The sequence below is a fragment of the Cotesia glomerata genome, linkage group LG6 (genome assembly GCF_020080835.1).
Source record: "Cotesia glomerata isolate CgM1 linkage group LG6, MPM_Cglom_v2.3, whole genome shotgun sequence".
Classification (NCBI taxonomy): Eukaryota; Metazoa; Arthropoda; class Insecta; order Hymenoptera; family Braconidae; genus Cotesia; species Cotesia glomerata.
The window spans coordinates 23,961,968-23,987,699 of NC_058163.1; the positions used below are offsets into that span (position 1 = coordinate 23,961,968).

A 25,732-nucleotide genomic window follows, 5' to 3' on the forward strand; every position below is an offset into this window, starting at 1 on the left:
TTTTAATTTAGTGTCGATTGTCTTTAAGGGGAATGTTTGCTCATCGGTTTTTTCGTAAATTGAAAAAGATTTTAGGGGATACTAAAGCAAGATTTAAAAAGATCTATCTCAGTATTTTCGAGGCGGTTTATTTCTCAAAGGCCAGACGTCTTCCAGACCGTAAATCCCTCTTGAATAAAAAGCTATGTTAACATATTCATCCAAATAACTTCTACATTTATACTAACGTTTATTATCTTTATTTTTTTTTATTTTTACTATTTTATTTTTTGGTGCTTTATGTCATCCTTCTTCGCTGATTAGCTAAATATCACCGACCTCGTTATTTTTATCCATTCCTACACTTTGCGACCAGTCAGCATGAACCGCATCAACAAAAATACTGCTAAATTTTGCTTTTTTAAACCCAGCAATGTTTCGCAATTACACTTTTTAGTAATCAAATTTTTTTTATTAATGCAATCTTTAATACAACCTCATTAATGAAATAAAAAAAGTAATTTTTGAAGGAATTAATAGTTTTGATGATTTATCAAATTTATTCTTAGAAAAAAGTATTTATTTGAAAAGTATGCCGTAAATATTTTATATCTAAGTTTTTATTGACTTAAAAGTCAATTTTGTAAAAAGTCTATCACATCTAAGCACATAAAAAACTTTCAGAACGACTTGAAACTTTATCTTAGAGCTTGAACAACTGAGTGATTGATTTTATTTCTTGCACAATTGAAGCTTTTTTTATGAAATAATTTTTATCTATTGTAAAAAATGTTGTATTTTTGTGAACAAGTTCATTTTGATGATTTTTACTCAATACTTAATGCTCTATCTCTAGATACATAACTAAGAAATTATCCTGTATCTCGTGAACCATTGACATTTTTAAAGATATAAGCTCATCCTGATGTTATACTCACCGAGACCTTTCATTTGAGTACCCACATCAATTTTTCATATATTTATATATATAATATATATGTATATATGAAAAACATATAAAAATGTATGTGGGTACTCAAATGAAAGCTCTTGATGAGTGTACCATCGGAATGAGCTTATATCTTTAAAAATGTCAATAAAGAAAGTACAGTGCAATTTAACAAATATCTTGTGATCTATTGACATTTTTAAAGATATAAGCTCATCCTGACGTTACACTCATCAAGACCTTTCATTTGAGTACCCACATCAATTTTTCATATATTTATATATATTATACATAAATATATGAAAAATATATCAAAAATACATGTACGTACTCAAATGAAAGCTCTCGATAAGTGTAACATCGGGATGAGCTTATATCATCGAAAATATCAATAATTAAGAAATGACTTTGTATCTTGTGAACTATTGACATTTTTAAAGATATAAGCTCATCCCGATGTTACACTCTTCAAGACCTTTCATTTGAGTACCCACATCAATTTTTCATATATTTATATATATCATATATATGTATATATGAAATATATATAAAAATGCATGTGTGTACTCAAATAAAAGCTCTCGATAAGTGTAACATCGGGATGAGCTTATATCATCAAAAATATCAATAATTAAGAAATGACCTTGTATCTTATGAACTATTGACATTTTTAAAGATATAAGCTCATCTCGATGTTACACTCTTCAAGACCTTTCATTTGAGTACCCACATCAATTTTTCATATATTTATATATATTATATATATGTATATATGAAAAATATATCAAAAATACATGTAGGTACTCAAATGAAAGCTCTTGATGAGTGTAACATCCGGATGAACTTATATCTTTAAAAACGTCAATAGTTAAGAAAGTACAGTGCAGTTTAACAAAAGTCATTATTCAATAAAGCAAGATTTCATTTATTTATAGTTCACAAATCCCGGAAGTCACATAGTGGCTGCAAGGTTGCTAGATTAATATCAATTTTTTTTAACTAGTATAAAAAATTAACTCATAAAACCCAGGTGTAATTACTCCTCTTTAGAATTTTTTTTTACTAGAAATAAAAAAAAATAATTATATAATCAAATTTACTAAAAAAATCAGCATACATTAATCTAAAAGCAATCGTATCAATTTCAATGAATTAGATTACTAAATCATAAAAATAATTTTCAGGTTGCGGATTCGGTACGTGATGCCGGCGGCGCACCTGACGCTGCGAGAAGAGGACGTGGTGCGACTGACCCTCGAGTTTCTTCACGGCCGTGACCTTCACATCACTCAGCTCTCACTTGAACGGGAGACTGGCGTGATAAATGGTCAGTACAGCGATGACGTTCTCTTCCTACGTCAGCTGATTCTGGACGGACAATGGGACGACGTGCTGGAATTCATCCAGCCGCTGGAGGCGCTTCCAGATTTCGACATGAAGAAGTTCACCTACTCGATCCTGCGTCACAAGTACGTCGAGCTGCTCTGCATAAAGTCTGAGGCGAACATTATCGCGGGTGCTAATGGGAGCGTTGACAATGCCGTCGAGGAGGTCGTTAAAGTCCTCAGCGACCTGGAGAAAGTAGCGCCTTCCAAAGAAGAGTACAGCAGCCTTTGTTTGCTGCTCACGCTCCCGCGGTTAACAGATCACTTGCAGTACAAAGACTGGAATCCAAGCAATGCTAGAGTTCAGTGCTTCAGGGAAGTCCACTCCTTGGTTGAAAAATTCTTACCTGGTGATCGCAAGTCTGATCCAAGCCATCCCGTTGCTTCTGCTAAAAATGACCGGCTTATTCAATTAATCATCAAGGGCATTCTTTATGAGTCGTGTGTTAATTATTGTCAAGCTAAGGCTACTGGATCTAAAGAGAGTGAACAGGTTAGTAATTATTTGCACACTGTTATTAACTTTTTTTTTTTATTGTTCATTTTTAATTTATATTCAATTATGTTGATGTTTTACTTAGCCTAGAAAATAATTTTAAAAATTTTTTATGACTTAGATGATTTTTGTAAATTGAAAAAAAATATTAATTTAATTCAAGAAAAAAATTCTTACGCCAAGAATATAATTTTGAAGAATTTGATAAACTTAATCCAAGAAATTATTTTTGATTCAAGATAATTAAATTTGTTCGAAACTAGCAACTTTGCAGTCACTATGTGACTTCCGGGACTTGTGAACTATGAATAAATAAAATTTTGCTTTATTAAATAATAACTTTTGTTAAATTGCACTGTACTTTCTTAATTATTGATGTTTTGAGAGATGTAAACTCATCCCGATGTTACACTTATCAAGAGCTTTCATTTGAGTACCCACATGCATTTTTGATATATTTTTCATATATACATATATATAAATATATGAAAAAATGATGTGGGTACTCAAATGAAAGGTCTTGATGAGTGTAATGTCGGAGTGAGCTTATATCTTTCAAAATGTCAATAGTTCACAAGATACAAGGTCATTCCTTAATTATTGATATTTTTAAAGATGTAAGCTCATCCCGATGTTATATTCATAAAGAGTTTTTATTTGAGTACCCACATGCATTCTTGATATATTTTTCATATCTACATATATATATATATAAATATATAAAATATATGAAAAATTGATGTGGGTACTCAAATTAAAGGTCTCGATGAGTATAACATCATGATGAGCTTATATCTTTAAAAATATCATAAGTTGACAAAATATAGCATAATTTCGTAATTATTGACATTTTTAAAGATTTAAGCTCTTCCCGATGTTACACTCATTGAGAGCTTTCATTTGAGTCCCCACATGCATTTTTGATATATTTTTCATATTTACATATATGTAATATATGTAAATATATGAAATATATGAAAAATTGATGTGGGTACTCAAATAAAAGGTCTCGATGAATGTAATGTCGGGATGAGCTTATATCTTTAAAAACCTCAATAATTCACAAGATACAAGGTCATTTCTTAATTATTGATGTTTTTAAAGATTTAAGCTCATCCCGATGTTACACTAATCAAGAGCTTTTATTTGAGTACCCACATGTATTTTTGATATATTTTTGATATATATATATATATATATATATATATATAATATAAAATATATGAAAAATTGATGTGGGTACTCAAATGAAAGGTCTCGATGAATGTAACATCGGGATGAGCTTATATCTTTAAAAATGTCAATAGTTCACAAAATACAAGGTCATTTCTTAATTATGTATCTAGAGATAGATTATTTTCGAACGCAGCCTAAATGCTTATCATCATAAATTAACTATTGGTGAGAATGATATGAAACCTTGAAAAGACACAAATTCAAATCAAGACATTTGCAATGACACTAAATTTCACTTAAAAAACCGATTTTATCACATGACTATCCTGGCGACAAAATTTTTCTTATTCTCTTAATAATATAGATTATGTTCTGGGTTTAAAAATTTCTTTTTTGAATTAAATTAATTTTTTTAATCAAAATTTTGATGATCCTCTGAATTGATTTATAATTAAAAAAAAATTTATAATAATTCATTTTTAAAAATGAATTTTTAATTAAGAATCATTATTAAAAAATTATTATCAATTTTACTGATAAAAATAAGAATACAAATTTTTTTTTGTTGAAGCTAAGTAAAAATAATTTTATTCACAATCTAAATAAAAAAGTACAAATTTAACTAATGACGTTAATATAAAAGAAGATATTATAAAAAATTTTCACTGAATTAGTATTTGAACATGATTATTATTAAATTCCGTAGAAAATATTGATACAATATAATTACTAAATAAATTTAATTCCAGGTTGAGATGAGTTTCTCGCGACTGCTAGACGGATCAGTAGGGTTCAGCGACTCGGATTTAAGTTTGCTGTCTTGGCTCCAAAGTATCCCACCAGAAACGTTTGCGGTTCCGTTTGCCCAGAGGACATTGAACGTGGACGTAGAAAGACTGGAGAGACCATCCTTGGAGACCTCGTGGACTGAGCACATGCTGATAACGCCAATAAAGCCAAAGACCTTCCCACACAGCGCAATGCCATTTACCAGGCCGCGTTCTGCTGCTGATATGATGTCAAGAAGTCTTGTACCAGCTCTAGAAGCCGGTTTGGGACCTCGCAGCCCAGGGCCTAAAAATACAACTCTGCCGTCAGCAGCACTAATGGCGCTGTCAACCGGTGACATAAATCCTATGTCTCGATCATCCTTCGCTAGTTTTCACTTAACCGGGTTCAAAAATAACAAAATAATGAACACCAGCGTCGACAGGCTTTTTGAAAACGAAGGCGACGTTTTTCTCAGCTCGAGTTACGCTGAGTTCCAGCAGCAGCTACCGTCAATCCAGGAAACCATCGCTAATGCGCAGGCGAACACAGCTGTCAGAGCACGTGGACAGTCTCAGAGTCCAGAAGGTATTTTTTTTGTTTCTTTTATTAATACTAGAAACCTTGCAGTCATTATGTGAACTATAAATAAATAAAATTTTGCTTTATTAAATAATGAATTTTGTTAAATTGCACTGTACTTTCTTAAATATTGACAATTTCAAAGGTATAAGCTCATCCCGATGTTACACTCATCAAGAGCTTTCATTTGAGTACCCACATGCATTTTTGATATATTTTTCATATATACATATATATTATATATATGATATATATATATATAAATATATCAAAAATTGATGTGGGTACTCAAATAAAAGGTCTTGATGAATGTAACATCGGGATGAGCTTATATCTTTAAAAATGTCAATAGTTGACAAGATACTACATCATTTCTTAATTATTGATATTTATAAAGATGTAAGCTCATTCCGATGTTACATTCATTAAGAGCTTTCATTTGAGTACCCACATGCATTTTTTATATATTTTTCATATATACATATATATAATATATATAAATATATAAAATATATGAAAAATTGATGTGGGTACTTAAATGAAAGGTCTCGATGAGTGTAATGTCGGAGTAATCTTATATCTTTAAAAATGTCAATAGTTCACGAGATACAAGGTCATTTCTTATTTATCGATATTTTTAAAAATGTAATCTCATCCCAATATTACACTCATCAAGAGCTTTCATTTGAGTACCCACATGTATTTTTGATATATTTTTCATATATTTATATATATAATATATATAAATATATAAAATATATGAAAAAGTGATGTGGGTACTCAAATGAAAGGTCTTGATGAGTGTAATGTCAGCATGAGCTGATATCTTAAAAAATGTCAGTAGTTGACAAGATACAATGTCACTTCTTAATTATTGACATTTTTAGAAATATAAGCTCATCCCGAAATTACACTCATTAAGAGCTTTCATTTGAGTACCCACATGCATTTTTGATATATTTTTTATATATACATATATATAATATATATAAATATATGAAAAATTGATGTGGGTACTCAAATGAAAGGTCTTGATGAGTGTAACATCAGGATGAGCTTATATCTTAAAAAATGTCAGTAGTTGACAAGATACAAGGTCACTTCTTAATTATTGACATTTTTAAAAATATAAGCTCATCCCGAAATTACACTCATTGAGAGCTTTCATTTGAGTACCCACATGCATTTTTGATATATTTTTTATATATATATATATATAATATATATAAATATATGAAAAATTGATGTGGGTACTTAAATGAAAGGTTTTGATGAGTGTAACATCAGGATGAGCTTATATCTTTAAAAATGTCAATATTTCACGAGATACAGGGTCATTTCTTAATTTAACCATAAAAACCTTATTATATAAATACACTGGCCACAAAATTTTGCTTATTCTCTTAATAATATAAATATATATATTTAATATGTTAGATATTATTTATTGATGATATTAATTGTTTTAGGACACAAAACAAATCCCTCGTCAGCATCTACTCCAGAAAGACGTCTACCAGGTCGTGAATCACCCGCATTGTCTACCGCAAGAAGCTCACGACGCGATTCTTTGGCTGACAAACCAACTGGCGTTGCTGCTAAAATACCAGAGCCTACTGTGATACCCGCACGCGGTGTTATTGCCGGTGATAATCTTGATCAAAGCTACAATGGTGATTTATTTAAAGAGTATCAAAAACAAAAACAGAAGTTACAAGAAACAATTCAACAAAAGGAACGTGAGCGTGATGAACTTGTTAGACAATTATCTGCTCCTATTTCTGCTCAGTTGGTTGACAATAGACTTCAAAATGAAACGTAAGTATTTTTATTATTTACTAATTTATTTATGTTTTAAGAAATCCGATTGCTGACTAAAGAATTTTTATTGTATTTATAAAATTAATTATTTATTAGGGAGCATAAAAAAAATGATAAATTTTTTTTAATGATGCAATTTTAAAAGTTAATTAATTAAATTAATTCTCAACTATTGTAATATTTTTCTAAATAAATGAGTTAAAATAACAAATAAAAATAATAATAACAATTAATAATAATAATAATGAAATAATAAGTTTGCTGAAAAAGAAAAACAAAAATTGAACATTCAGTTTTTAATTGAACTTTTTAAATTTTAACTTTAAATAACTTTGAAAAAAGTACTTTTATTAAAAACTTATGAGTTCTTTTTATAGAGCGTTTCATTTTATATAAAACTATTCAAAATTTAAAAATAAAAAAAAAATCTTTTGTTATTTAAATAAAAAATAGAAAATTTAGAAAATTTATTTCTAAAATTTTTAGAAATAAAAAATAGAAAATAAAAATTTCAAAATTTTAAGATCATTTGAAAAGAATTGTCATTGATTTTTCTTAAAACACCCTATCAAAACTTTTGAGACGAATTTAATTGAGGAGCTAAGTTTCAAAAGGGTATCTTTTCATTTTTTATTAATCGAGACAAAAAACTAATTATCTTCAATTATAAATGTTTGTATTGAGCTTTTTTTAATTTAGCTATAAAGTGCTATCGGTTATGAAGCTGCAATTCGATTTTCATTTATAAATATTTATGATTCTCGAAGTAATTAATATTTAAAAATTCAGAAAACTGATTTTTTAAAAGATGAAAAGATACCCTTTTGAAAATCAGATCCTCAATTAAGAAAAAACAATCAATTTATATTATTGGTAAATTATTAATTTCAAGATAAATTATTCAAATAGAGCAATCGGATTTCCTAGCTGGTTAAAAATAATTTTTATTACACAGAGACGATATCAATTAGAATTAGCGATAAATTTATTACCCTTCGTAGGATTTACTAAATTAGAATATAAACGGGTATGGTATTATGAGGCTTTGTGTGTTATTCACTTGAAGGGTTGTTATGGTTTTGTATTCCCCTTGAAATACCAGAATAGAACATACGTTGAGTCTAGACATAAGCGTGGCGCCGATTGGGAATTCAAAAAAAAAAAAAAAAAATTAAGCTAAATAATAAAAGGAAAATTATTTTTGTAACCGGATGCTGTCAAAGACATTATAACTTCACAGAGATTTTATTTGCTGTATTATATGTCAGTCGTGGCGTTTAAAGCCGAGAGTCTGTAAACGAATCACACTAGAGCTACGCGGAAAAAAGTAAACTGTAATATTCACTTGAATTCCGGTTAATTTTTATAATTTCAAACAGTAAAGCGGACATCGGGGTGGCAAAAATATAAATATTACAGAATTTAATGTAAAAAGTATAAAAGCCACAATTTATAATTTAATATCCAAAATAAGTGATTGGTAGCTGTCACTATAGTAAATAACGACTCTTTCATCTTAAAAAATTACAGTTTCAAACAGTAAAAATTGCCATTTCAATATATAGTCCATATTATGAGGAGAAGGGGAATTCAGATGAAAGAGAAGGGGGTCTCACTCTGGAAGAATTTAACATTTGAAACAGTAAAAATTATACTTTTAAAATATACATTTTACCAGTCCAAGCAAGTCAATAATTACAGTTTGATTTTTAGCGTTGCGTTTAAAATTTACCATTTTACTTTGTAAATATTGACGTTGCTTGTATTAGAAATTTACTAACTTTATTGCACGCCTCATAGCGCGAAGCGCGTGAGGTTGTGCTTTATACTCGACTCGTCAAGATCAAGCAATTTTGTGATCTTTAAATGCCTCTATCACAACCATATTACACTTATGCAATGATATAAGTAGATGTACACCGAAAAAACACATAAATTAAACCATCTTTTACTTTCTAAAATCATTTCATTTTGCTATTTTGAAAAAAAAAACGTTTTGAAAAAAATTTTACGTGGACGTCCGGATGTCACCCCATTTTGGATGTACCAACGGTTACTCCCGAACAAATTGATATTTCAAGACCGGATCTTTTTTATTAGTTTAAGAACTCGATGAACTGGGTCCGTATTTCATATCAGTGGCCTAGCTTACGTATTTTTTTTTAATTAAATTTTTATTAAAATTCACTACGATACAACCGTACAAAGCCAAACGAACTTTTCTTATTTGACACGTGAAAACTATGGCGCCACTTGATCAAGCTAGATTTTTTTAGACTGCGTGCGTGTATGACAAGAAAAAAGGGCGCTGATATTTAAAAAATAATAAAAAATACTCTGTAAGAAATTATTTTTATAATTTTTTTTTTTTTAATCAATTACACAATTAATTTTTTTCTTAAAAAATGAATAAGCGTTATGAGGCGTGCACTTTTGGATTTTCCAAACTTTTTTTATACTTTTTACATATCATAAGATCATTTTTTAGGTACGAAATGATAAATATCAAAGTCTGAATTCTTAATTATTATACTTTAATATTTTAGACATTTACATAGCAAATATTACTGTTTGAAATAGTATTTTCTTCCATGTAAAGAGTAAATTGTAATATTTAAATGGTAAATATTATATAGTGAATAGTAAAATCACGATTTTACTGTTTGAAATGGTAATTTTTAGCAGTTGATCATTGCTTACTATAAATCGACTGTTAGGCGAAGGACGGGCAAAACGGATATGTTAATTTGAAAATGAAATAACAAATATATATTACAATCATATCCATTCTTAACTTTGGCTAATAATTTTTTGGGTAATTGAAGTTTATAATTAAAATAAAATAAAAATAATAACAAAGAAATTCTTCTTCGAAATTAAAAAAAAAAAAAAAGTCAACATTATCCGTTTTGCCCTACCAGGGCGGGCAAAATGAATACTCAGGTCGCGTAAAACGAATACTGATTGGAAAATACATTTCAATCAAAACAATCGTCGCAAAAATATCAACCGCGTCCTGAATATGAAGAAAAAAAATCAAATCTGCATTGTCCTTAACAACATTAAACTAAGTATTGTATACTTACGATTTAAAATTTTATTTTTTTTCCTAAATTTCAATATTTATAAAAAAAAATTCCCACAAGTATGCAAAACCAATGCTTTATCGATAACGGTAAGTGTAGTTACATAATAGATTGATAGATTGCTGTCTAAAATGTTTCTATCGACCGACCAGCGATTTAAAACGATTATTCATTTTACCCGCCCTCTCCGTCTTGCCCGTCCGTCCCCTATTTATTATAGTTTACTTTTTTCCGTGTAACAATAATTGCAATAAACAAAACTGGTCACTTGTCTCAAAGCTCGTCGTTCAATATAAAATATAATATTATTATATAGAACAGACAAGAAGAAAAAAAAACAGGTAAAGAGCTTAAGTACTTCGGAGCTTTGTAACGAGAGTTAAAATTACCTTGGCGTGAAATGTCAAGTGCAATGTCTATCTTTGCGAGGTAAAATATATTTCAACTAATATAACCATGGTAGTAAAATTCTACCCACTGGTATTATACAGAAAAGATTTACTCTTCATTTATCGTCTTGTTAATCTCTTTGCTTTTTATTTTAACGTTGATTTTCATCTTCATCTTTCGAGTTAGATTTTTTACTTTTTTTTTTTACTCTTCTTCTTCTTGCTTTCATTCAATGTTATTTCTTCCCACTACTGAGTTTGGGTACAGTAGCATAGTAGTAGCTTTGAACGATAACGTCTTGAGGACGACCACGAGTACCATTAATATTCAAGACGTCATAAGTTCTGAATGACTTGCGGCCAATGACATCAGCTTTAATAATATTTTTTTGTAGTTTTTTTTTCTGAAGAAACTTTTACCAAACTTTATTTTCTTATAGAAATAAAAAGTTATGGAAAAATTTTTAAGAGCGGATGCTTTGATTTATTCAAATTGTAAGAATTTGTATTCACTCATTCGTAATGCAGACTGTCTGCATGAAATATTTAATTAATTGTTAAATCAGTTATTGAACTTTATTATCTGAAAAGTTTCATAATTTTTTAGTGCGCTAATTTTAGATGTTTATATTCTTGTAGAGTTTATTGATCCCATCAATTGTTTAATTTCGCGGTCACTATTTTTTTTTTTTTTTTTTTTTTTTTTTTTTTTTATTTATAAATTCTTAATTTTTTCAAAATAATTTTTTTTAACTTTTCCTAAAATTATTTTTGGCAAAAAAAAATTATTTATTATAAAACATCCAAATAAAGTTAGGGTATAATCTTATTAAGTAAAATAAAATTATCCAATTATTTTGCAATATTTGACTCTTTAAGTTAATGTTCTTTGTCGAAGCTTAAAAGATTAAATTTAGATGGAGGTTATCATACAACTATTATCACATTTGTTTTTAAACTGATGTCTAGTCGAGTATGATATAATTATCAAAACAATAATAGTTTGCAATTAACAAGTTACTTAAATGTTGATTATTATTACATAATATAAAGCTCTGATAGTAGATTAAAAAAACAATAGATTGATAAGAAATTTTTTAAACAAAAATAAATAATAGTTTTGTTTGTTATTAATTTATCCAACCATCAATAATAAAAATAATATTATCTATATATCAAAAGACTCTATGAATGCTATTTAAAATGCTCTATCTCTAGATACATAATTAAGAAATGACCTTTTATCTTGTGAAATATTGACATTTTCAAAGATATAAGCTCATCCCAATGTTGCACTCATCGAGACCTTTCATTTGAGTACCCACATCAATTTTTCATATATTTATATATATATATATATATGTATATATGAAAAATATATGAAAAATGCATGTGGGTACTTAAATGAAAGCTCTTGATGAGTGTAACATCGGGATGAGCTTATATCTTTAAAAATATCAATAATTAAGAAATGACGTTGTATCTTGTCAACTAATGATATTTTTAAAGATATAAGCTCATCCCGATGTTATACTTATCGAGACCTTTCATTTGAGTACCCACATCAATTTTTCATATATTTATATATATTATATATATGTATATATGAAAAATATATCAAAAATGCATGTGGGTACTTAAATGAAAGCTCTTGATGAGTGTAACATCGGGATGAGCTTATATCTTTAAAAATATCAATAATTAAGAAATGACGTTGTATCTTGTCAACTAATGATATTTTTAAAGATATAAGCTCATCCCGATGTTATACTTATCGAGACCTTTCATTTGAGTACCCACATCAATTTTTCATATATTTATATATATTATATATATGTATATATGAAAAATATATCAAAAATGCATGTGGGTACTTAAATGAAAGCTCTTGATGAGTGTAACATCGGGATGAGCTTATATCTTTAAAAATATCAATAATTAAGAAATGACGTTGTATCTTGTCAACTAATGATATTTTTAAAGATATAAGCTCATCCCGATGTTATACTTATCGAGACCTTTCATTTGAGTACCCACATCAATTTTTCATATATTTATATATTTATATACATATGTATACATGAAAAATATATCAAAATACATGTGGGTACTCAAATGAAAGCTATTGATGAGTGTAACATCGGGATATCCTTAAAATCTTATATCTTTAAAATCGTCAATATTTAAGAAAGTACAGTGCAATTTAACAAAATTATTTAATAAAGCAAAATTTTATTTTTTTTTTGTTCACAAGTCATGGCAGTCACGTAGTGATTGCAAGGTTGCTAGTTATTATTAAACTATTAAATTTTCCTTCAAAATTTATTAATAATAATGATGTTTATAATTTATTTTATCAATTTTTTTTTATGAAATGAATAACTAAATTTTTTATCATTGATTATTTTCAAATTTTTTTTTTTCTATTAAAAAATTAATATTTCAAAAAAAATTTTTTAATAATTATTTTATCATTAATAAACTTTAAAAAAAAAAATTAGAGATTTTTCAAAAAAAAACTAAATATTATTTTTATTATTATATAAAATTCTTCGTAATTCAACAATAATAATAACATTCTTGAATAATATTTATATTTCTAAATACAATATAATTTTTTTTAACTATATATTTAATTAAATAATTCCAAAATTTAACGTACCGAGAAATTCATATTCATCCAAAAATTAATTCTTAAAGTAAACTTCTAAACATTTTTCAGCAAAAAAAAAATCTCTAGAAAAATTATTTCTCAAAATAATAACACCTAACAATAAAACTTACGAAATATAAATTAAAAACTGCTTATTCATTTAAATTCACCAACACACCAGCCAGTGTATTAATAAAAATCCCCACATATTGTCATACGTCCAGTTTAAAATGACCGGAAAAAGGAAACACGGGTGAAATCGTCTGTCGTCGTTAATATTACTCCAATCACGTCATCACGCGCGATTTACAGATTTATTGTCCCATTGTCCCAGCAAAAAAAACACAACAATGTCCTCGAATCCCCAAAGCTCTTAGCAATCATAACTATCAGCAATAACAATCACTACAATAATAATTACAATCATCATCAGTAAATATATCTTCCACCCACCTAACAAATCTCTCCATCTCAAAAATGATTTATCCATCCATTAAAATCATAATTATATCTTCAGTCAATTTTATTTCCATCTTACCCGCGCAATTGTTAAAATATTAATTAACATTACCGTCAACTGAATAAACAACCCACCATCCATCCGAAAAGATAATTACTAATTAATAAAATACAATCTCAATATTTTAATCTCAAACTCGATAAAAATGATCGCTTAAAATTAAAAAAAATTATTTCTTAATTACATAAGTTAGCAATAACATTTTAAATTAATATAAATACCCAACATTTTTTATTTAATTTAATTTATCGCAGTATTGTAATACATAATACATACTCAGTATCAGTTTATTTAAAAATAAGATCCGTTACTTTTCTCATAACTACGACAGCTGTTCGATGTTTTTTTCCGCGCAGTAACGTCGGATATTACCAACTAAATAGCATTTCTTCTCTTCTCATCTCTTAAATTTATTTACATCTATAATCCATGTCATTAATTAATTTTTTAAAAGTCTTTTCTTCAAAAATTATTAACTATTTGTCTATTTTATTTTACTTTTACTTTTTTATATACTTCTATTGTTTAATTTATCTTCTTTTGACGTATTAGTCTTCTTTATTTATTTATTTATTGCATAAGAATGCTGATCGGCAGTGTAAATTAATTATAACAAATATTTTAAGTGATATTTAAAAAATATCCAAAAATAAAAATAAAAAAATAAATAAAATAAAAATATAAATATAAATAGGTGATATTGTGATTGTATTTATTTTAAAAAAATAATAAAAAGGTGCAATATGATATATAACTATAAAATTACAAGGAAGATATATGAATGAGTTCTCTAGTGCATCTTATGTCTTATAAGCAATGTGTAGTGTTGATTTTTATTTCCAGATGAGAGTATGACTATGACCAAGTCTCGGTACTTATACTGTAACTAAACTGACTATGACTGAATTGAAGCTGGTACATTCTGCGTTGAGCTTCCCCAGAGGTGGTAACTCTCCGTACAACGTATAGTAGAGTATTGTTTTTTATAAAATGTGTAGCCTTTGATATTATATTAAATGTGTCTTTAGTTATTACTCCACTACTCGGTATCATTGAGATCGCTTTACTTGGATTATATTAACACTTAATGATAGTATAGCTTCATAAATATAGCTTCAATATTGTAGTGTTCTTGTTCATTTACATATTGAGTTCTTGTGTATAGTGTTGATACTCTCATTAATCATTTACACATTTTATTACGCTGCGCTGATGTCAACAAGCATTTAAATTATTATACATTGCGTATCTTTGTCGACGCTCTGTCTATCGTGGTATCGCTTCAGTTTTATATTAAATTTTGCATTTATTTTGGTTTTTTAGTAAGGTGGCAAGTTATGTGAATTTTTGTGCTTTAAAAGGTGTAATTTGGAAATTTATAACCGGGAAGAAATAGAAATTGGAATTATAGATTGTGTGAAAATGATGTACCATAAGCCAACTGTGCCACGATTTAGAATCGCTGAAAGAATTTGCACTAATCGACCGATTTCAAGGAATATTAGTTATGAACATGAGAGTAATTGCAGTTTTATTATTTCTGCCAGCAACTCAAGTATTAATCGGTATTTAAAATTATTCATTATAAAAAATAGTTATTTTTTATTGAAAAAATTATTTTTGAAATATATTTTAGTGTCAAAAAAAATTTTTTATTAAAAAAATTATATTTGAAATATATTTTAGTCAAAAATTTTTTTTTTTTTTAATTAATATTATGTGAAATATATTTTTAACTTTTGGCCTATTTTTGAAATGTTTTATACATTTTTAAAATATATCTTTGAATATATAAGATAAATTTTTTTAAATATATATCTTAAACTTTATCGATAATATAGAAGAAGAAATATAAAAAAATACATAATAAAGTTTAAAATAAATTTCGAATATATATTTATTTATTTCAAAATATTTTTTTTAAAATAAATGTATAAAATTATGTAAAATATTTTTTCAAAAATCTTTTGGCTGATTTTCGTATTATATTTTATATATTCTAACTTTTTTTGAAATATATTAAAAATATATTTTTTCAATTATGTTAAAAATATAAAATTTAATTTAAACTTTAATAATAATGTAAGAGAAGAAATATATAATAATTTTGAAAAAAATATAAATATATTGAAAATATAATATAGTTTAAAATAAGTTTTTTTTTTTTTCATAGAAAAAATAAAGAGAAATTTTTTTTTTCAAGTGTAGAGTAATAAGATATTTTGTTTATATTTGAATAAACATTAAGTTACTAATAAATTTTATTATGTAGGTTGGTCTTGAATAGAAGGCAGGAATTGATTGCATAGTTGATATGGATCGCGAGACAAGTCGAACGATTAGACTGTTTATTATTGTTTTCGATTGTTTATAATTATCTGCCGTAGATGGTTCGATTGTTTTCAGGGGTGTAATTTATCTGTAGAAAAAGCTGAATAAATATTTTAACTTTCAAAGTGAATGAATTGGCGAAGAATTTAAAATACGGGAATTTTTGTTTTGACAGTGATAATTATTTTTAAATATTATCTGTTATCAGTTTAAAAACGGGTCAACAAGTAGACAAAATATTTTTTTAACCTGATAAATATAAAGAAAAATACATTTTTTATTGTTAAAGTTAATAAAAAAATAATTGGTTGTTTATTTTAATTTTTAGAAGTGGAAAATCACATGTAGGAAGTAAAGGACCTTCTCCACATCCTAGTACACCTAATCGATCTGGAATTCAATCTCCAAAACCAACATTAAATGGATCTAATTTAATTTCGTAAGTTCAAATTTTTTAAATAAATTATGATATTAAAATTAGTAAATATCTCGCACTTTTTTTATTTTTTTAAAATGATAAAACAGTTACATTAAATAGATGATAAAATAATTACATAATTCTTTAGTTATGATAAATTTTATTGAAATTTTAAAAAGTACAAAAATATTTTTTTTTATACAAAAAAAAATTTTTAAAATGATGAAAAAGTATAAAATTAAAAATTGCAGAAGCTCATTAATTAAAAAGTTCAAATTTTGAATAATTTATTTAAGATTTTTCATCCCAAAAAAAAAAACAAAATTTAAAAAAATTTATTTTTTTCTTTTTAATAATTTCAAAAATTTTATTTTTTAATTTCTAAAGGAATTTTCTTCTTAAGATTGAAAAAATCTTCAGATGGCTGTAAATTTCAGTATTATAAAAATAGATAAGATTCACTTTATTTATGCCAAAGCCTAACGGCCAGATGGCAATTTTCAAGTACAAAAAACATAAGAAAAAAAATTTAGAGTACAATTATTCAATACATTAGAATTATAATAGAGTAAGATGTACTACAATGAGAGACAACATAGTAAATTGACAATATAGATGAAATCATAATAGATATAAACAATTATAGTATCTTATAAAATAATTAAAACTAAAATACAAGACTTGCTATTTTACAAAAGTAGTTTAAATTAACGCTATTCAACTAACAATTTATACAAAAGCTAATTAAATGTCCAAATTAATCAAGTAATCGAAGAGTTTATTTTTGAAAACTTCAAGACTATGAGAATTTACAATATCTGCCGGGAATTCCTCCTACATATGCATATCTGTTACATAGAAAGGAAGGTTCACTTGAGCCAAGAAAATATTTTTCTTCATAATTATTTACTTGGGCGAAAAAAAAATTTTTTTTCGACACAAGAAATTTCACTTATTCCAACAAATCAATTCTCTTGCTTCAAGAAATACGTTTCTTGATCCAAGAAAATTTATTTAAGTCAAGAAAATTTTCTTGTTTTGAGAAAATTTCTCTCTTGCTCAAAAAATTAAGTTCTTGACAGAAGTAAATTTTCTTGTCTTGAGAAAATTTTTCTCTTGCTCCAAAAAATTAAATATCTTGATAGTAAATTTTCATTAATATTTCTATTGACTAACATGGGGGCGTCCATAAATTACGTGAGGCATTTTTGAGAATTTTTTAACCCCCCCTCCCCCCTTGATAAGATTTCGTAAAATTTTCCTCAACTCCCTCCCCCCTCCCCTAATCTCGCGCGAGATTATTCAAAATTTATGTTTTGGCTGTAAACGGGTTGGATTATTGAGAAAAAAAGTGCCATTCGGCTACACCCGACATGGATAGGTAGATTTCTTGTTTGAATATTGAAAAAAACACGTTATTAAAAGGCCGTAATGTCCTAAAATTTATTTTTTATTATATTTTTGCAAATAACCATATGAGACTGACTACAGCAAATAGATATTTAAAGACATCGACCTAAAAAATAGGATTTTTTACATATAAAAATCATTTGATGATAAAAGCTAAAATTTAATTTATTATTGATTTTTTTTGAATTTTCTCAACTACGAAATAAATTGAAAAAAGTATTAAAAGTCGACGAACAATAGTTTAAATTGAAGATAATTAAACATATTATGACAAAATTGTATTAAAATTACGACATGAGACCGGCTACCACCGATAGATTTCTAAAGAAATCTATACCTAAAAAATTAGTGAATCCTATCGATCAATAATCAAATTAAACAATCGAGCGCTACTTTGCTGCTCTGCAGGGTACAGACGAATACGACAAACACTATTGTGTCAAATTTGGCCATATTTTATTATAGAATTACTTTTTCACGCAATTTCTGCTAGAGAAAAAATTACGTGATATTTGTTAAGATCCCCCCTTCCCCCTACGTGAGATTTGGTAAGATTTAGCATGATCCACTCCCCCCCTAGAACACCTCACTTAATTAATGGACGCCCCCCATGTCAAATGGGAAGATCAAATAATATTTCATCATTTTTTTTCATTCAATATGTATAATTGCGCGCTAAAATAATCTAAAATGGGTATCAAATATTCAAGAGAAAAATTTTTTTCTCAGCTGAAGTAAGTGGCGCTGCTTCCCTAAAGTATCTAAAAATCTTGATCAAATATAAAAATTTCTTGTATCAAGTATTTATGATAATTTGAATTAAGAAAAAATTACTTTCACCAAGAATAGAATTTCAAGAAAAATTTTTACTTCGGCCAAGACAACTTCGGGCGACCAAAAAATTACTTGAGCCAAGAATTTTGTTCTCCAGTCAAGAAATCTTTCTTTCTGTGTACAACAAAGGAACTTTCATAATACGATTTAGTAAAATTAGGCATTTTAAAGCTCATATTATTGCACGCCTCATAGCGCGAAGCGCGTGAGGTTGTGCTTTATACTCGACTCGTCAAGATCAAGCAATTTTGTGATCTTTAAATGCCTCTATCACAACCATATTACACTTATACAATGATATAAGTAGATGTAAACCGAAAAAACACTTAAATTAAACCATCTTTTACTTTCTACAATCATTTCATGTTGCTATTTTGAAAAAAAAAAACGTTTTGAAAAAAATTTTACGTGGACGTCCGGATGTCACCTCATTTTGGATGTACCAACGATTACTCCCGAACAAATTGATATTTCAAGACCGGACCTTTTTTATTAGTTTAAGAATTTGATTAACTGGATCCGTATTTAATATCAGTGGCCTAGTTTACGTATTTTTTTTTTTAATTGAATTTTTATTAAAATTCACTACGATACAACCCTACAAAGCCAAACGAATGTTTTTTATTTGTCACGAGAAAACTATGGCGCCACTTGATCAAGCTAGATTTTTTTAGACTGCGAGCGCATATGACAAGAAAAAAGAGCGCCGATATTTAAAAAAAAAAATAAAAAATACTCTGTAAGAAATTACTTTTCTGCCCTCCGGCCGGAAAGTGGCAACTTTCTGGCCGCTGCGCTAAACAAAGTTGCTACATTCCGGCTACGTCGAGCAGAAAAATAGTATACACACCTTGGCCAGTAAAAAGTAAAGCCTCAGACCACATGTTTGTTAACCTCGGCTTCGCCTCGGCCAACAATTACATGTGGTCTGAGACTTTTCTTATTTTACTGGCCTAGGTATGTAATATACTATAATTATAATTTTTTTTTTTTTAATCAATTACACAATTAATTTTTTTCTTAAAAAATGAATGAGCGTTATGAGTCGTGCACTTTTGGATTTTCCAAACTTTTTTTTCTTTGCCGCCAGTCTATCAGTCTATCAATAATAAATTAATTATAAAATAAATTATATAAATCTAGTCAACGAACACTGCCAGGAATACCAACTTCTTTTAAGATTCAATGTCTGCTTTTATAACAAAGATCAAAAATACAATACTAAACAACTGATACATTTACAATATCACCAATTTAATTTTAATTTTTATTTTTAGCTTCATTTTCATTATTTATATTTATATTAAATTCAAATCACTTAAAATATTTTATCTAAATATTAAATATTTTATCTTTTTAAATAAATAAATAAATAATAAATAAAATTATAATTATAATTAATTAAAATGTATGATTGCCGAGTGGCGTTTTTCAAATAAACAAATAAATAAATAATAAATAAAATTAATTAACAATTTATTTTTGAACAGGCATAATTCATCAGCAACAAGCGTCTACGAATCGCGAATCCAAGAAAGCCACTACGACACCGTAAAGCCGCTTAAGGTAAGATTCTTCCATCTAATACCTATAACAATCTCATTTTGGATTAATACCAACAATTAGCTCTTGTTCTCGTGTTAATCATCATTTGCCATACAGCTGATTCTATTTTTCACATCTAGTTCAAGTCAAGGCCAGAATACACGAGTTACCGATAAATACAAAGCCCATTACATATAGTACCGTAAAACGTTTAATTTTCAATGATAAAAAACGAGAACAACTCCATAAGAGTCTTACGTCAGTCACACGTAAATTTAAAAATGCAAAATATAAAACTCACTTTGTAAGTTAAAAGTTACATAACACCCGATAATTCAATTTTAATTATTATAATTAGATCAGACATCAAGGACAATTATTAGTTTCACATTCTGTCGATATATATATATATATATTAATATATTATCTAATTATCTGTAATTTAATTTATAATTTCCATGATATTTTTTTCATCAAACAATTATCGAATTTGAAATGAAATCCTACACTTAGTTCGCGGTTAAAATTAATCATCGATCCGTTCTGGTAATTTACCGAGAAAATAATTGTTTAATACGCTTAATTAGTGAAACGCTTAAAGTAATAATAAGTAATTATTGTTTTAATATTTTATTCAAAAGAAAAAACAGGTATAATATAATTGAAGAAAACGACGCGTTAAATTTTGAATTAAACTTTTTATTTTGTTTTTAAATTACATTTACAAAAAACTAGTATTATATACAGTACAAATTCATGAGACGGCAGGTAAACAAAGTTCCCCTACTTTTTTATTATTCATTACATATTAGCTTTGTCGAAAAAAAAAATTTTAAATAGTACAAATAAGTGTAGTAATAATTCTTGGAATAATACTCGAGTTGCGATGAATCATTACGGTGTTGCGAGTTAAGATAAAATAATTAGGATTTTATTTTAGACTATTTTTAGATAATAACTATTACAATTAACCGTGCGTAATCTGCCTTATTTCGATGAAATAACTCAATGAGCCAAGGTTTATTTTTTACCAAAAATGTACAAAGGCTATTTATTGTTCATTGACAGTTTTTATTTCTAAAATAGAATTGAGGGGTTTTACGCAATTAAAAAGTTGAAAAGAAGTGACTTTTTAAATGATGTTTTTTAAATAATAATTTTAAAATTTAATAGTGAGTTATTTTTTTATAAATAATAATTTTTTTAGATTCGGTACTTGATCTTCGGAATGTAATTTTTAAAAAAATCTTGCTATGAGTGCAATATTTTTAATTTAAATTATTAAAAGTAGCAACCTTGCAGTCACTATGTGACTTCCGTGACTTGTGAACTATTAATAAATAAAATTTTGCTTTATTAAATAATGACTTTTGTTAAATTGCACTGTATTTACTTAAGTATTGAAGTTTGTAAAGATATAAGCTCATCCCGATGTTACACTCATCAAGAGCTTTCATTTGAGTACCCACATACATTTTGATATATTTTTCATATATACATATATATAATATATATAAATATACAAAAAATTGATGTGGGTACTCAAATGAAAGGTCTTAATGAGTGTAACATCGGGATGAGCTTATATCTCTAAAAATGTCAATAGTTCACAAGATACAAGGCCATTTCTTAATTATTGATATTTTTAAAGATATAAGCTCATCCTGATGTTACACTCATCAAGAGCTTTCATTTGAGTACCCACATGAATTTTGATATATTTTTCATATATACATATATATAATATATATAAATATACGAAAAATTGATGTGGGTACTCAAATGAAAGGTCTTGATGAGTTTAACATCAGGATGAGCTTATATCCTTAAAAATGTCAAAAGTTCACTAGATACAAGGTCATTTCTTAAATATTGAAATTTTTCAAGATATAAGCTCATTCCGATGTTACATTCATCAAGAGCTTTCATTAGAGTACCCACATGCATTTTGATATATTTTTCATATATACATATATATAAATATATGAAAAATTGATGTGGGTACTCAAATGAAAGGTCTTAACCCGTTGAGGACACACCTCGAAAAAATTACGTTGAAGACACACGGGGTCCAGTGGACCCCACTCAGCAAAACAGTTCTAATTCGTATCCTATGTGATGTATTAACTTATAATTGGCTCCAAACTTTAATATAACATTCCTTCTAAATATCTTACTAGTTATTTTTAATTTCTAATAATTTAAAAATACCGAAATACGAATTTTGGACAGTCGCTTAAAATGAGAATAAGACATTTCAACATGCAAAATAATATAGAAAGATTTAGTTTTTTGTCATAAAACTTTTTTATTATAATTTTTACAATAAAAAAATAGAAATATCTTCAAGAATATCAATGAAATAAGTCGTAAATGAGACTAAGTCTCATTTATAAATCTCCTTCTAAATTTGAAATTGCCTCAAAGTTCGCCTGGGGTCCACTGGACCCCATGTGTCCTCAACGGGTTAATGAGTGTAACGTCTGGGTGAGTTTATATCTTTAAAAATGTCAATAGTTCACCAAATACTTATCATTATAAATTGAGTATCGGTGAAAATAATATGAAACCTTGAAAAGACACAAATTCAAATCAAGACCTTTGCAATGATACTAAATTTCATTAAAAAAATCGATTTTATCATATAACTATCCTGGACACAAAATTTTTCTTACTCTTTTAATAATATAGATTAAAAAATTTTAATATAAAATATTATTTAGAAATAAATTGAATGAATTATTGAAATATTTTTAACAAAATAGCGGCTTTAAAAAAAAATCTTTTTTTAGTTTTGATAAAAATTTTATCCTTGAATTTTTACATAAAAATATTTATAAAAAAAATTTCAAAAATTGACATTGAATTTTTGAATTTATTTGCATCACAAAAATGAAGAAAAGAATAAAATTAATTTTTTAAAATTCAAAGTGCGTATTATCCCTTAATTTATTGTAAAAATCATATGGATTATATGATAAATGATTGTTTATAAATTTTAATTATATTCAATTTATTAATCATATATGTTTAAGTTCAATTGAAGTGTGATTACACGTTATTAGTGATAATAAAATACATTTTCCGTGGGCATGTTTATCGAAAAATCACAAGTACCGTAAAGTATGCGATGCGATGTACATAAAAGTAATTGTATATCATCATATGTGGATTTTATTCATTTTATATACCAAGCCATGAAAGTATAGAGCCGCTATAAAATAGGACTGAAAAATTATTATGGGTGGGAAAAATTTTTATAACTTTGTTTATTTTTGATTAGAAATATTCCAGGTTCTTCTTCTCGCTTTATGACGAATTGACGAAATAATTTATTGGTGTCGTTACGAAATATGAGTGTTGATATAAAATAAAACATGTTTTATTTGAGGTGATTCATAGCGTTGAAAATGGAAATTTAATTGATTGATGTACATTGATCAAAACTTGAAGTAATTTTATACTTTTGATTCTCCAAAATTTATCTTAAGTTCAGAAAATTATTTTACAAATTTAAAAGTATTTTTGAAAAAACACACCCACATCTATTGTGAAATAACAAGACGTAAACACAAATATGCTGATTTTTCCTCTTGTTAAACACAATGAGAATAAATGACGCAATCATAATCCGATCGTGTGATACTAATTATTACGCGGTTTAATTTGTTATTTTTCATTGTATAGAGGCAATAAAACATTATTTCTTGTCATAATGTATGGTACCTAAAACTCAAGTACTGCGTAGGTCGATTCATAGTTTATTCAATAATATAAATTTATACTTCCTAGTTTATATCATATTTGTTTATCACTTATCTACAAATAATACCATAATCCACCTTTAATCATACTTTGATGTATTTTTAATTTATTGCTTTTAGTTATCATTTCCTTTTATTTATTTATTTGAAAAATTCTTTAATAATAATAATAATAATAATAATAATAATAATAATAATAATAATAATAATAATAATAACTAGCAACCTTGCGGTCACAATGTGACTGCCGTAACTTGTGAACTATAAATAAATAAAATTTTGCTTTATTAAATAAGGACTTTTGTTCAATTGCACTGTATTTTCTTAAATATTAACGCTTTTAAAGATATAAGCTCATCCTGATGTTACACTCATCAAAAGATTTCATTTGAGTACCCACATCAATTTTGATATATTTTTCATATATACATTAAGGTAAGGTTGGCAATAGCCTAATCGGCTCGGTACCTGCATTTCGAAAGAGTGGGACCAGGGTTCGATTCCGGCGCGCACCAATATTTTTCAATGATTATAAACTAAGAATATGTGCGTTTCATTGCCAGCCTCTGTACCGGTCGGGTTTTCTGTGGTTTTCCCATATAGTTATGGAGGTGAAATGTCACTATAGAAGTACCTCCATACTATTTAAGACCGTAATGCAAATGCAGGTACTGATTATAACGCGTAAGTCGGCCACAGTCGCAGCACATGTGTGTCGGGCATGAAAGAAAAAATCCCGACATGCAGGGGGGTGGGGACGAAAAAGTGGTTGAGAGTTATAATGACGGGGTTGAGAGATTATAATGCGGAGAAAAAAGTGGAGAGACAATAATTCCCCACCCTCCCTTGTAAAACACTCTACAGTGATACAAGTAAAACCATCCTCAATTATAACCTCATTATATACATTAAGGTGGCGCAAAAAAAACCGACTACGTTTTTTTTTAAATCTCGAGTTAAAAAATGACAGTTTTTGATGTTTTAAGAGCTCTCTCCAAAGAACAGCTTAAAAAAAAATTTTTAAGAGGTCACTCCAAATTTTTTTAAATTTCAAAAATCATCAGAAATTGAAATTTTTTTTTTTTTAATTTTTTTTCTCGTTATGTTGTAATTTTATAGACCAAAAAAAAAAGTTCCTGAAAGTTTCGATTCAAAATTAAAATTTTGAAAGGTCGCTCATAATTTTTTTTTGAATTTCAGAGTCAAAAAATGCTAATAAAATTAAATAGTCACTAATAAATTAAAAAAAAATTATGAGCGACCTTTTAAAATTCACATTTTGAACTGAAACTATCAGGAAAACCTTTTTTTTGGTCTATAAAATTATGACGTAACGAGAAAAAAAATTAAAAAAACAAAGAAATTCAATTTTTAACGATTTTTGAAATTTAAAAAAATTTGGTGCGACCTCTTAAAATTTTTTTTTTAAGCTGTCCTTTGGAGAAAGCTCTTAAAACATCAAAAACTAACATTTTTTCACTCGAGACTCAAAAAAAAAAAAATAGTCGGTTTTTTTGCGCCACCCTAATATACATATATGTAATATATATACTTATAATACATATAATAATATATATAAATATATGAAAAATTGATATGGGTACTCAAATGAAAGGTCTCAATGAG

General features: G+C 27.2%; 1 protein-coding gene across 4 annotated transcripts in view; it reads left to right on the top strand.

Annotated features, from left to right (window-relative positions):
- LOC123267554 (WD repeat-containing protein 47) overlaps positions 1-25,732 on the top strand; it is a 103,990-nt gene that overhangs the window by 26,940 nt on the left and 51,318 nt on the right. For all 4 annotated transcript variants that reach the window (XM_044732244.1, XM_044732240.1, XM_044732241.1 and 1 more), the window contains exons 2-6: positions 2,113-2,806; positions 4,735-5,341; positions 6,805-7,153; positions 16,464-16,574; positions 20,288-20,363. In XM_044732244.1, the coding sequence (XP_044588179.1) occupies positions 2,132-2,806; positions 4,735-5,341; positions 6,805-7,153; positions 16,464-16,574; positions 20,288-20,363 (1,818 nt within the window). In that variant the 5' untranslated portion in view covers positions 2,113-2,131. The remainder of the gene's footprint in view (positions 1-2,112; positions 2,807-4,734; positions 5,342-6,804; positions 7,154-16,463; positions 16,575-20,287; positions 20,364-25,732) is intronic.